Raw genomic sequence first — 14,168 nt, 5'->3', positions numbered from 1 at the left:
GCAGGACCAAAACATGTGACTATGTGTAGCAGGGGCACGGTGGCATCTGTCACAGGTGGGATCAATGTTGCCATAGATCTTGGCTAGCCTGACTTTAGTAAAGTGTGAACGGTGAACAATTTTACATTGGATCAGTCCGTGCCTGGCACAAATTGAAGAGGAGTGGACCCGGTGTAGAATATCCTCCCACAGGTCTTCTGTGATGTCCTCACCCAGGTCCTCCTCCCATCTCCTCCTGATCTTTTCTAATGAGGTAGGACGCAGTGAGGAAATCAAGCCATACAGGACAGATATAATACCCTTTGTGACCAGTGTAGGCTTTAGTAAAGTGTCAATAGGAGTGGCTTCTGGGAGTTTGGGGAACTGTGGGTTGATATTACGTACAAAACTGCGGACTTGCAAGTATCTGAAGAAATGTGACCTCGAAAGAGAGAACTTGTCAGACAGTTGTTGCAAAAATATTTTCTATATATAAATCACTGAACGTTCTAATGCCAAGAGGGGACCAGGAGAGAAAAGCTCTATCCATCACAGAGGGGGGGGAAACAGGGTTAGCTGTAATTGGAGCTAGTAAAGAGAAAGATTGTAAACCAAAATGTCGTCTGAACTGGTTCCATATCCTGAGTGTTGATTTGACAATGATATTTTTAGAGTAGGGAGAGGTGGGAAAAGGTAGAGGTGCGTGAGCCAGAGCAGCCAGTGAGGCAGGGCTGGAAGAAGAGGATTCCAAAAGCAACCATACAGGGGATGAGGGTGTGTCTTCAAACCTTGCCCAATGTTGTAGTGCTCTAAAGTTGGCTGCCCAATAATAGAATTTAAAATTGGGCAGAGCCATCCCTCCCAGAGGCTTTGGTCTTTGTAGGAGGGCTTTACCAAGCCTAGGGACTCTCCTATTCCAGATGAACTGCGACACCAAACTGTCAATTTTCTGGAAGAATGCTTGTGTGAGAAAGATGGGTAAACATTGAAAAAGGTATGAGAATTTTGGCAGGGAGTTCATTTTAACTGAGTTGACTTGTGCCGTTAAGGACAGGGGTAATAGCGACCATCGTTCAAAGTCGTTATGCAGTTTGCTTAACAAAGGGGAGAAGTTAAATTTAAATAAATCCTTAAATTTGTCTGTGAAACGAATGCCAAGATATGTGAAGCCAAGTGGGGAGATTTTAAAGGGCAAAGTATGTAAGGGGTCATTTCGACCTTCAGCATTCAGAGGGAATAGCTCACTTTTATCTAAGTTTAGTTTATATCCTGATATTTCACAGAATGAACTGAAAACATCAAGGGCAGCTGGAATAGAGACAGAGAGATTCGATACATATAAAAGCAAGTCATCCGCATAAAGTGAAGTCTTCTGTTCGATGCCAAACCTATGAATACCAGTTATGTTAGGATTTGATCTGAGAGCAATGGCCAATGGTTCTATTGCGATATTAAATAATAAGGGACTCAAATTGCAGCCTTGCCGAGTAGAGCGAAAGAGAGGGAAATATTCAGAATGTGTGTTGTTGGTTCTGACTGAGGCTATAGGGGAGGTATAAAGCAGTTTCACCCAGGTGATAAATGTTTTACCCAAGCCAAATCTCTCCATGGTGTAGAATAGGTAGCTCCACTCCACCCGGTCAAAAGCCTTCTCGGCATCTAGTGAGATCACAGCTTCTGATATTGAGGAAGAAGAGGGATTATACATGATATTAAGAAGCCGTCTAGTGTTAAAAGAAGAGTACAGTTTTTTTATGAATCCAGTCTGATCTGGGGAAATAATAGAGGGTAGTACCGATTCTAAGCGCATAGATAGTAGTTTGGAAAGAAGCTTTAAATCCACGGATAGCAAACTTATAGGACGGTAGCTCCCACATAGGAGAGGGTCTCTGTTCTTCTTCAAGATTAAGGAAATTGTGGCCTGAGTGAGTGTATGGGGCAATTTAAAACAGCAGAAGGATTCATTGTACATATCAATAAGAAGTGGCGCCAATTTGCCAAAAAACTTCCTATAGAATTCGATTGGGTAACCATCGGGGCCTGGGCATTTACCTGCCTGCATGTTGTGAGCAGCCTCTTTAATCTCCTCTATTGTGATAGGCTCCTCCAGTTTCACCGCTGAGTCGGTGTCAACTTTAGGAATATCAAGAGAGTCAAAAAAGTTGCTAAAGGCAGACGGGTCAGTGGGTTGTTCTGCAGCATAGAGAGATGAGTAGAAGTTTTTAAATTGTTCATTAATTTCTTTGGGATCTGTAGTTCTGCCTGTTGGAGTTTGGATTTGTGGTATTTGATGCGAAGCTGATGCCTGTCTTAATTGATGAGCTAATAGTTTATTCGCCTTATCTCTGTGTTCATAGTAATTGTATCTGGATTTGAATAGTAATTTTTCGGTATGGGTGGTAGTCAGAGTATCGAATTCTGCTTGTAACAATAGGCGTTCCTTATATAAATCAGGTGATGGAGCGATAGAGTAAACGTTGTCAATCTGAGTGATCTGTTTGGTTAAATTATCTAATTTCTTCTTTCTGGCTCTAGTCTCATAAGTGCAGTAAGAAATAATTTCCCCCCTTAAGTATGCCTTCAGTGTCTCCCATAGTAAGGAAGCTGAGATCCCAGGCGTCTTATTGATATCCAAAAAAAAATCTATCTGCTTGGAAATAAAAGTAACAAAATCTTCATTCGATAACAAACTAGTATTCAGTCGCCAGGGTGGTCGGGTGTTATCACATCCCCTAATTTGCAGTTCCATTAGAACTGGAGAGTGGTCCGATATGACAATAGTATCATATGAGCAAGATAATACTGATGAGATGAGCCTATTGTCGATCAAGAAATAATCAATACGAGTGAAGGTGTGATGAACATGAGAGAAGAATGAGTATATATGCTCTGCTAGATGGGTTGTGAAAACACCAAGGGTCTGAAAGTGAAAACTCTTCCATAAAAGATTGAATGGTTTTAGCAGAGCTTGAAAGTACTGCATTTCTGGTAGATGAGCGATCCAATGATGGATTAAGCCAGCAATTGAAGTCCCCTCCTAATATCAGATAATGTGTGGAGAGGTCAGGTATCGAAGAGAACACAGATCTAAAAAATTAGCTATTGTCCCAGTTAGGGCCGTATATATTAAGCATAATCACTGGGGTGCCACAGAGCTTTCCAGTTACCAGCACAAATCTACCATTTGGGTCAGAGAGAACATCTGAGCAAATATAATTTATTGATTTGTGGATTAAAATTGCCACACCTCTAGCTCTGCTCTGAAATGATGAGTGGTACACTTGGCCAACCCATCGTTTACGTAGTCTGGTATAATCAGATAGCTTGAAATGAGTTTCCTGAAGGAAAGCTATATGAACCCCCAAATTCTGAAGATGCCCCAGTACTTTACTACGTTTGATTGGCTGATTTAAGCCCTTACAATTCCAACTAGTAAATTTGACCACTCCTCCAATCTGCTGTGAGGTTTTAGGTTGAGTCATAGACTGGTGTTGAGTGTACAATGAGTAACATCGAAAAGTATGTCCTAATAGTATTTTTTATGTGCAGTGGCCGAGTCATAGAAAAAACATTGATACAACTATAATATTGTCGAGCCACTATTGGCACGGTATAGTGACTTGTGTGAGCGAAGTAACGTATCGTTATAGTTGAACTCAGCAACGTCCTGGATCTACAAGACGTATTGAAGACTTTCTGCGGGTTAGCTTTAAGTACAAACGGAGCTAACTAGCTATCATCCAACCGTCTCCATCCACCATCTTGCTTTTCCCTGTTCGACGTGCTTCTTCTCAATCCACTCCACGCTTCGATGGTCGAGTACTAGTAGTTAAATACTATCGTTACCTCTGACGTTGTTGCCCCTGACATTCCGTTATTAAAGGAGAGCTGTGTTTATAGAATATGTATGTTGCTATTACTATTAAAATGCTTGTTCAACTTGTATCCATGTCCCCGCGCAGTTAATGGAGTGTCCGCCATTTTGTGTACCTATACTGTCTGGCTAATTAGTATTATGCATTAGTGGTTTAATCTAACATATCAATACAGTCCGGGTTGTGTAGCCCCTTAGCTACACCGGGAGTTGACTCTGCTCCAACACACCAGAGAACCAACCACCCTGTCGTTACCCTATGCTGTGGTTGGTCCTATAACCCCTCAAGAAAAACTCTAAACATACCTGCGGGCATACTACCGCAGGACAAGTGTTTCAGTTTCCAACAGGGTTATCCCAGGCCTACGGGTCGACGAAACATTACTTCGGACCGGGCCCGGCGATACGGGAAGCACAGGGTCACCAGAGGAGGTCAAAGACCACCCCAACAGGCCCCTCTTCGCCATGCGTGAGAGAAGAGCGAAAGAACGGAGAACCAGCCCCAAGCACACCGTACTTGGTATTCCCAGGCGGTCTCCCAACCAAGTACTAACCAGGACCAACCTGCGTAGCGGCCGAGATCCGACGAGATCGGGCGTGTACCGGTTGGCATGGCCGTAAGCCATTACGACAGTGCGGAGTACAAAATGTACCCAACAAGGGTCTCCATAGCGCCTAACCCTGTGACACCCGGACCGACCTGGCATTTTTCCCCCTGAAAAAAGCCCAAGTCCCTTAGGGTACCAGAACTGCAGATCTGCATCCCCGGCGGACAACGGGTTTAACTGATCCGGACCAGCGTGACCAGAACCAGTCCCGTGCCCTAACCACGCCGACATGCCTACTCCAGGAGAAGGGGCAGATATGCGTGTTGATCTTAAAACATGAAAAGAAGGCGCCACCCAGCCATTCGGTGCGAACCGTGCCCGGTGGCCCACCCCCAGGGCGTGAGACCCCTCTACATATGTTCAGATCCATTCCGTCATCATCCCCCAGATATGAACGAGAATCCGTCGACAACCAACACAGGTCGTCGGAAGAGGAAAAACCTCCATCCCAGTTGCTTTATAAAAATGCTGTTTTAACCCCAAGCAACCAAGGCGTGCCAGTCAGTCGCCTGATGTTCAACAGAACACCCCAAGCTAGCACTATGCGTGCATCGGGACACAACCACATCAATAAACAGGCTATTTAGACCTGTCATTGAATCCCCAAGGCGCCCAGGGGAACGACAAGAGGGGTGTGATGCTTCCTAACCCCAACTCTTTTTAATAAAAAAGAAGGAAGCACCAACAGCATGAATCCCAGTCTACACTGCCGGGAGTAAAAACTGTTTATATTTTTACATCCAGTCACCCCTTACTTAGAGGGTTTAGACCGAAATTCCCCAGAAAGCCTTCCCACATGAGTCGTAGCATGAAAAAGACATGGCAACTGTGAGTCACGTGACCAACTGACTCAAGTTACACATAAAATCGAGCGTAGCAGACCCGTAAGTCCTACGCTCTAACCCGACACTTTGACACCACAGACCTTACGTAAAGATCTAACTCACGGAAGCCGTCGTCATAGCAACGTACTCGTATGCTATGACGGGGGGAAACCCCGCACACAACTCCTGTTTGTAATAGGAGCCGCGTCAGGACAACCCTTTCCCCCCCCCCCCCCCTCCCCAGCCAAGGCATTGAACGGCTTGGCCCTGACTGGCCCAACAGGAGATGAGAAAACCCCCTTGACCAATCAAGTGGGAAGGAGGGGTTTATTCGGCACCCCCTCACAAAAACCCTTCCCCCTACACACAATAACAATTGTAGCATATGAGACCTTTGGTAGAATGCTAATGCATAGCGCAAGCTAATACAATGCACGCTACCCACAGACTGTGAACAGGGTTTACAACAAAACCAAGTCGTGTGTGTGTGTGAATCCTACACCCGCATTCCATGTTGTACATAGAAAAACAGAGAGTATAACGGCTAGGCCATGGAACATGTGTATACGAGTATTACTGCAACTAACACAACAGTGTTGTGGATCAACATTACTTTGTGTGTAAGCAACAGATCATACAACCAGCTTCTACCTGCATGTGGAGCGTCAGGCCAAGATAGAAACCTTTCTATAACTGAGTGTATGCTGCAGACCTTGCTTAATCTCATAACACGAACGTAACTCATCCCTCAATGTATACAAATGCAGATTCACATTTCGCAACCTCATCATATGTTTAGGTGAAGAAACACAGTTTGTTTAGCCAAAAAATACAGTCCCCCTTTAAGGATACTTTTTATTTAGGCAACAATAATATATGAGAGGGCCGGGGAGGGGTACAGAGGGGACCACAGGGGAAAAAGTCACTGTATTTAGCGGCGTCTGCTGCCTCGAGCCGCTCGGGCTTTGCCACCCGAGAAGCCCCGGAGGGACGGTAGGCAATCGGTTGCTGGTCTCGTCGATCCCTACCGTCTCCTCCGGTCGTAGATGGGCCGGCTGCAGCAGTAGCACCGTCTCTCCTCCTGGCCTTCTTTGACGGGCCAGCAGTGGCGGCGGAGGCAGTGGTAGGCACGGCGGAGGTAGCTCGACGTCGTGGAAGCCTTCTGACTCCACCGGCGAGGACGGGAGGCGGAAAATGGGGTTGGAGAACGGATCTCTCCTCTGCCATCTCTCTGCATGTTGAGGTCATCAGCTGCAGGGCCTTCCCGAACAGTCCAGCATCGGAGAGGTTGGCCGTCAGAAGAGGGTCTCTCTTCTTCTCTGGCACACGGGCCTGCTCCAGCCAAAGGTGGCGGTGGATCAGAGTAGCCAGGGCGCGCACTTTCCCAGCGGCTATGGCCTGCACCTGAGTCAGATGCAGGACAGCTCCTGCCGCCTGGGTGAGCTGATCATGTTGTACCGCGGTCAGCTCCGTGCCGCCCGTCATTATCCCAGATACAAATCTAGCCAGCTGTGCGACATTAGACGCAGCAGCCAGCGACTGTGTACCCGCGACGAACGACTGGTCACTCCAATACGCCAATCGCCTAGCCGAGTTTCCCTGGAGAACCGGCTTGCATAACGGTTCCCACACCACATCCGGACAGAGGAGAGCGGCCATCGGCCTATCAAGCCGTGGCACACCCTCTCTCATACCTTCAACCAACCCCGCCACCCGCGTAACTGGTACGTAGGCGGGAGTAAGGCCCATGATGTGAGACACCACCTGGCCCCGACGAACATAGGCCCCCATTGAGGGGAAAAATGGGTAGACAACGTCCACCCCTCTCACCGGGCGACGCTGCCAGAGAGGACCTATGAGATCATCGGGGGCAGGAGCAGGCAATGGCTGCGGCAGCGGCACGCCGTTTGCAGCGGCCGCTACTGCCATGAGCTCGGGGAACAAAGCCTGCAGTTCCCCCTGCAGACCTTCCTCCACCGAACCCGCATCCCTCACATGCAGCAGGCTTCGACCGGTTGAGGAGCCACAGTCTGATGTGGCTGATAGCAGGGCATCCTGCCGATGAGGCCGAGGTGGTTCCCCGACATCCTCGAACAAGGCGCCCCAAGGAGACATTTCACCCCCCTCCAGTGTTACCTGGACGGGTGGGATACTCGCCTCCACTGGGCCTTCAAACAAAAATCTGTCCGACTCTACCATGTAATCCTCTGTTTCCATAGGGCATGCAGAGACCGACGCATCCTCGCTGGTCTCCAGCAATTCCCCAAACCCAGGCCGTTCGCGTCTGCAGGACACCATCTTGCGACGTGAACGAGCAGACGCGAAAAGTTTGCGTCGCAAATCCTCCGGGACCAAAGGAACCGGCCGCTCAAGAACGGACGATTCCCCGGAAGCAGAGGAACCAGAGCCGGGACCAGGCCATCGCCGGGGCGACGGCACCGGTGCACCGGCTCCTCGGAGAGGCAAACTACCCATCGGCTGCCTCCCGGGCTTGGCTGGCAACCACGAAAGTGGCAACAGCCCCGCACCAGAAAGCACGACGGAGGCGGGAATGGAGAACCGCTGGTGAAGAGTGGGTCTACGACTCTCCGAGGTAGACATTATGACTTCGATTTTTCTCTTGAATATTTATGAGAGAAGAAAAAAATAAGCACAATGTAAACACGTCTCAACTTTCTTCAACTAGCAACCTCGTCAAGTGGGGATCTACCGAAGGCACTTCCTTGTGGTGAAAGTGAAGAAGGAGGCGAGTAGGTGGGCACACACCTGCTTATGAGGTAAGCTGATAGGGGTGTGGTCAGACGAATATTGGGATGTAAAGGTACATTGTGGAATTTTTATTCAGTGCGCGTGCACAAGCGAGGTACAGTGCAGTAGTGACGCCGAGCGGAGCCATACGATACAGAACGTTTGTTTTAATATGCACAAAACGTTTTCGACCATCCTTCATCAGTGTGCAATGAAGAATGGTTGCAACAAACAAGCCTTAACTAGGCTGTGATCCAAGCCCTGCAAGGAACCATTTAGAATGTTTATGTTGTCAAGTTAGACACAGTCTATATCAGGGTGTGAAGAGAATTCAGAACCAACCGGTTAAGAAAGTATGGGGGCCATGCAGGTGGAATTTATCATAATCATAATCCAGTAGCAATAACCAGTCAGACTGGAAACTAGTTTTCAGTCCCACACAGGTGGTGTGGTTTAAATTTGCGTGGTTTTCATTTACAATGCTAAAAGATGGGCATGGCATAATACAAATCGGACTATAAATCAACGTTTCTTTATCGAAACATTACAAAACGTGCAGGACATGTTTCATAACACTGCTGAACTGTGTGTGTGAAGTTATTTTGCAATCCTAATGATCAATATTGGCTTGAATATCACCGCTTGCGGCTATATTATTAACTGGTTACTAACATTTAGATCAGTCCAGTGTGGTTATTAACACAAGCATTGTGATTTACTAACATTTTAACATCATTGCACTGAATACCGAATGCGTTTATAGTTAGTAATATTATTGCAGTATTATCTTGCTGCCACGTGTCTCTTATATTGTAGCCTATATGAACATGTCACTTTTGGTCTTTAAGAACATCTCAACTTTAGTCTGGTATCTGACCGATATTCCATGCTAGTATCAGTATTGGTGCATCCCTACCGATACCTATACTGTCTAATCTGACCAAAATATGTGCTATAATCTGTCTTTTATCTGCACTGTCATCATGTCAGTTCACCTGCTGCCATGCACTTACTGTAAGTGAGGAATGGAAACTTTGAAAACCATGCTAAAGACTTTATCTTGTTTAGTTTTTTTGTATTTCTTTACAGTATTCCCTGTAGACTGGGTAACACTCACCGATATGGGGTTCCTGGTGCGGGTGGCGGGCTGGGGCCCTCCTGGCAGTGTCTTGGCATCTTCCCTTTGGCCCCGATTGGTGCTGCTGTTTTTGGCCATGTCCTGACCCGTGGACAACCGCTTAACCGCTGTTAAGACTAATCGTACTTCTTCTCGCTCCTCAAGGTACACTGTGTCCCAGATGTGCCTCTTCTTGTTGCAGTCATTCCAATTCCTTCCTCCCTCCCTCCCTTCACTTCCTGCCTCCAAGGGGCCAAGATATTGTGGATATTGTGAAAGATGTTTATACAGTGTGCGTTCCATTCTGAAACCAAACCCCTTCTATGTCTCCTCGTCCTCCTCCTCGCCTCCTACACCTGAGGAAACTAGACCGTATGTGTCTAGTTGGAGGATTCATATTATCTTATAGATATTAGACTATGATTACTGAGAATGTGATGGAGCTAGGGCACAAGGAAAGGGTTCGAGACAAGGTGACTTTGAGGGAGGGTGGTGTTGAGCCTTAATGGGACGTAGCCTGGTGTGGACTGTGGACTTGTCTCAGAGAGGATGTGACTCAGCGAAAATTCTTCACACACACACACACACACACATGTGCGCCCACGCACGCACACACACACACACACACACACACACACACACACACACACACACACACACACACACACACAATAAAACCAAACTATACCCTGTGTGTGTGAGACAGTGCTGACTTAGGGATTTCTATGGTAACACTAAAGGAAAAGTTTTTCCTGGCAGAGGAACAAGATTGTGTTCCAGGAAGTAGGATGGAGAGACTCCAGGGACATTCTGGTCACATGATAGAGGAAGGCAGCCTAAAGGCGTGTGGCCTTTTTACAACGCATCCGCGTTTCCGGCGCTCTAATTGGCCAGGTCATGTGACATGTGCGCCCAATAGCGTGTTTGCCCATTTCCGCGTCGAACAGTCTGCAAACTACCTGCCGTTCTATCGCCATGCTCTAAGACAAACTCTAACCTTAACCAACTTCGAAATTAGTGCCTAAGCTTAACCGGCGAAATAACTTGCCGTCACGCTCTAAGACAAACTCTAACCTTAACCAACTTCGAAGAGTGCCTAAGCTTAACTAGTGTAGAAACTTGCCGTCCCACGATTGGCGCTCATGTCACATGACCTGGCCAATCAGAGCGCAAAACGGGAACCCGGAAACGGCGATGCGTTGTAAAAAGGCTTCAAGCAGCCTAAAGGGACATTCTGGATGAAAGTCACATAACAGAATAAAGCAGCCTAAAGGGACATTCTGGATGAAAGTCACATGACAGAGGAAGGCAGCCTAAAGGGACATTCTGGATGAATGTCACATGTTAGCGGAAGTCAGCCTAAAGGGACATTCTGGATGAAAGTCACATGACAGAGGAAGGCAACCTAATGGGACATTCTGGATGAAAGTCACATGACAGAATAAAGCAGCCTAAAGGGACATTCTGGATGAAAGTCACATGACAGAGGAAGGCAGCCTAAAGGGACATTCTGGATGAATATCACATGACAGAATAAAGCAACCTGTGGAATAATAGAACGATTCCCCAACTCTCTCATGTAAAGACATTCCCCTCCCCTTTCTCCCCAATCCTGTGTCCCCCCCCCCTCTCCCCAATCCTGTGTCCCCCCCCCCCCCATTTGACCTATCAAATGGGACCCCCCCCCCCCCCCCTTTAACTATAATTTATAATGCTCCTCCCAACAACGTACCAGGTCTTTTACCTGGGTCATTTCAGCTGATCACCTGGGGCGAAGCCCTCAGCCATTCTCTCTATGTACTATGTATATTTCTATCTGTTTGGTTAATAAACCTTGTTATTATCCAAACCTCGGTTGACTGAGAACATTCTTCTTCAGGATATCCACAAATATCCCACAGGCCCTACACAAAAACAGGAAGTGTGCACTGCCTGTCTGCTTCCTAAGCCTTATTACAGTGCTGCTCTCTGGGCAAAGAGACACAGCTCGTCACTCACACAGTACTTGTTGGCTAACAACAAGAAGCTATATTATATATGGATGCAGTGTGGACATGGATTGACATCAACACAGTCTGGACAGTGGAGTGGATATACTTTATCAAGCTCTCTCTCTCTCTCTCTCTCTCTCTCTCTCTCTCTCTCTCTCTCTCTCTCTCTCTCTCTCTCTCTCTCAGGCACTACCAGTGATGACATTATAATATTGTCAGACAATGTATTAATAGATTATGAATGCGCTTTATAATCGCATCAGATAATATCATAATTCTTTATAATGCCTTTTGATTATAAAGCTGTTATGAGTCATATGTTTCACTAGAGTCTATATATTTCTTGTTTATAACTGATCATATCTGTCATGACAACAGGACACCGACTGTGCGAAAAAAGGTGGGGGAAAAGGACCTGCGTCTACCCCACCGCGCGTCCCGCTCGCTACAAGGGAAGCGTATGCGAAGCATAAGCTTGTGTTACCGCTCCCACTCCCACAAACCCTGAACCCGCCAGTAAGCCTGTGTCTCGCGGGGACGGGGTTCAGAGAAAGAGTTTGACACAATTGGCAGACATCATAATCATGCGGGGGCATACTCTCGTGGGGTCGGGGTCGAATCCGCCACCGGCATACCAGGGAGACAACCACCCCAAAACAGAAGGCTGCTCCCTTAACCCAGGCCGACAGGTAACAAGAGCAAGGCTCGACCTGTGCCTGACTGCTAATAAACAGCACCTCGATGGCCGAGTGGGGAGGGAGGGGAGGACTCAGGAGCCCCTGTGGCGTCCGGTCCGCCCTGGCATTTCCCCCCAGAAACGCACAGGGCCCTTCGGGTTAACAGAATATATTGTACGAGCGACGCTCGCCTGTGACCCGGCAGACACCGGGTTGAACTGTGACCCGGCAGACACCGGGTTGAACCGTGACCCGGCAGACACCGGGATGAACCGTGACCCGGCAGACACCGGGTTGAACCGTGACCCGGCAGACACCGGGGTTGAACCGTGACCCGGCAGACACCGGGTTGAACCGTGACCCGGCGCGACCAGGATGAGTCCCGGGGCCTCCAACGCTGCCACACCTCTTCAAAGATATGTCCTTTAAAAGATCCAGGGACCGTCCTCTCCATGGTCATATTCAGCGAGCATTGAGGCTGCTCGTTCCATTGTCAATAGGTCCATGAAATGCTCTCCAGTCCTGAGTGGCAGCGCGTCATCTGCACTGCCGGACATCAGTGACCCGGGGAGTCGCACAGAGCCACAGGCTGGAACCCTGGGCGGATTGTCTGATCAGCAGGACGGGGTTAGGTCTCGCCAGCAGGACGGGGTTAAGTCTTCACTTCATTATTTAATTTATGTTTAGTGTACATTGTAATCTTTGTATCCCTTCCCCACCCTTTGGACTTTTTCTGTCTCTCAGAAACATGGCAAAGGTCAGATGAATATGTATTTTTAAATGAACTGTGTCCGCCAAACTTCTCTTTTACCTGTGCCCCCAGACCCCCCCGGTCAAATGCCACCACCAGTCGCGTAGGAGGCGGCTTAGCGCTGGTGCACAAGAACTGTTTTTCCTCCAGGGCTGTGCACTCTATTAATACACACAGCTCCTTTGAACTTTTAATCACCAAAGTTGGGTACACCGACCCATTTTATTGTATTTTAATTTATCGACCCCCTGGTTTTATTTTTTATTTTTTTAATTTTTTTTATTATTGCAAAACAAAACTTATTAAAAGTCAGTACTCAACACACAATGTATAATGAAACTTTCAGTAAAGGTGGTTAAAATATATGCAAGTACAGAAACAGGATAAAACAAAAATAGTCAATAATAACATTTTAACCATATACCGTGTATATCCAGCGAAGTTACAATTATATAAATGTTAGTATATAATATACCCCTAATACCTATTTTCTAAAACCCTACACACATATGCTCCAGCTCAAATCCCCCCCTCCCGGACCCCCTCTTGGATAGTACCTCCATTATCCCTCACTCCTAACCAGACATCACCATTATAGGCTAGCTTTTATTCTCTCCACCACTTCTAACCACATTAACATTTTGGATTCATTGAGCCCCAGAATTCTTGCTGTTGATATTTCTTGATATATCACATCAAGATATGTAAGAAACCACACTTTCCGGCACATTTTTTCCGGTTGAAACCAACGTGATGCAATCAGTTTTTTAGCTACTGTGATACCCGATAAAACCAATCTTTTTAGTTGTGGGTTCACTGCAAACTCAAAAACATCATTCAATAGCAATATCGCGGGGTGTACAGGTATATTCCAAAATACGAGTATTGATAATTGTTGGGACACATCTTTCCAGAATGCCTTAACTGGTGGGCAGTCCCAATACATGTGCATAAATGTTCCTTCGTCCCCATTTGTACATTGGGAGCATTTGGAGTCTTGTATAAGCCCCATTTTGCACAGCCTTATAGGAGTCAAGTATGTCCTGTGAATATAGTTCAGATTGATTTGTTGATGATCCGGGTTCCTTGATGTAAGTCGGACATTTGCCCAGGCTCCTTGCCAATCAAAGTCATTTTCCAGGTCTGGTATATCCCTCCTCCAGACATTGTCTAGTTGAAGGGTTTCGTACGAGGACGTTAGTAATTGATAATAAAAACCTGATACAAAACCTCCCAATGTATCTCTTTCATAGAAAAATTTGTGGTATCTGTGGTGTTCAATTGGTATGTGTAATGGAACACCGTGAGATCTCATACAAAGTCGTAACTGTATGTAAAAAAGCCATGTGGACTCGGTGAGGTTAAACTTTATGCATATTTCGACATAACTACAGAGGCCCTTGTTATTAAAAATATCCCCTAATGAGTGTATGCCTCTTTCTTCCCATACAGGGAATCTTATAGGTCGTTTTCCCATTAAGAGAGCATTGTTATTGAATATGGGAGTGTGATTATGCCATACTTGATGGTTAGGAAATTTCCTTTGTGTTTCCCGCCATGTCCTGATTGCATGGGTTATTATTGGGCCAAATTCTCGCT

The 14,168-nt window shown here is 46.7% G+C and overlaps 1 protein-coding gene across 1 annotated transcript in view; it reads right to left on the bottom strand.

Annotated features, from left to right (window-relative positions):
- The window catches only part of LOC311225722 (uncharacterized protein), a gene marked incomplete at its 3' end in the record, with an annotated part of 96,676 nt that extends 87,410 nt beyond the window's left edge, over nt 1–9,266 (bottom strand). The window contains exon 1 of the mRNA XM_084311116.1: nt 9,151–9,266. Within this exon, the coding sequence (XP_084167242.1) occupies nt 9,151–9,249 (99 nt within the window). The 5' untranslated portion in view covers nt 9,250–9,266. The remainder of the gene's footprint in view (nt 1–9,150) is intronic.
- Nucleotides 9,267–14,168: the final 4,902 nt, after the last annotated feature.

The sequence above is a fragment of the Notolepis coatsorum genome (assembly GCF_963971535.1).
Source record: "Notolepis coatsorum genome assembly, chromosome: 3".
NCBI classification, from domain to species: Eukaryota; Metazoa; Chordata; class Actinopteri; order Aulopiformes; family Paralepididae; genus Notolepis; species Notolepis coatsorum.
The sequence above is the reverse complement of the archived record's forward strand: the minus strand, read 5'-3'. Positions and strand labels throughout refer to the sequence as shown.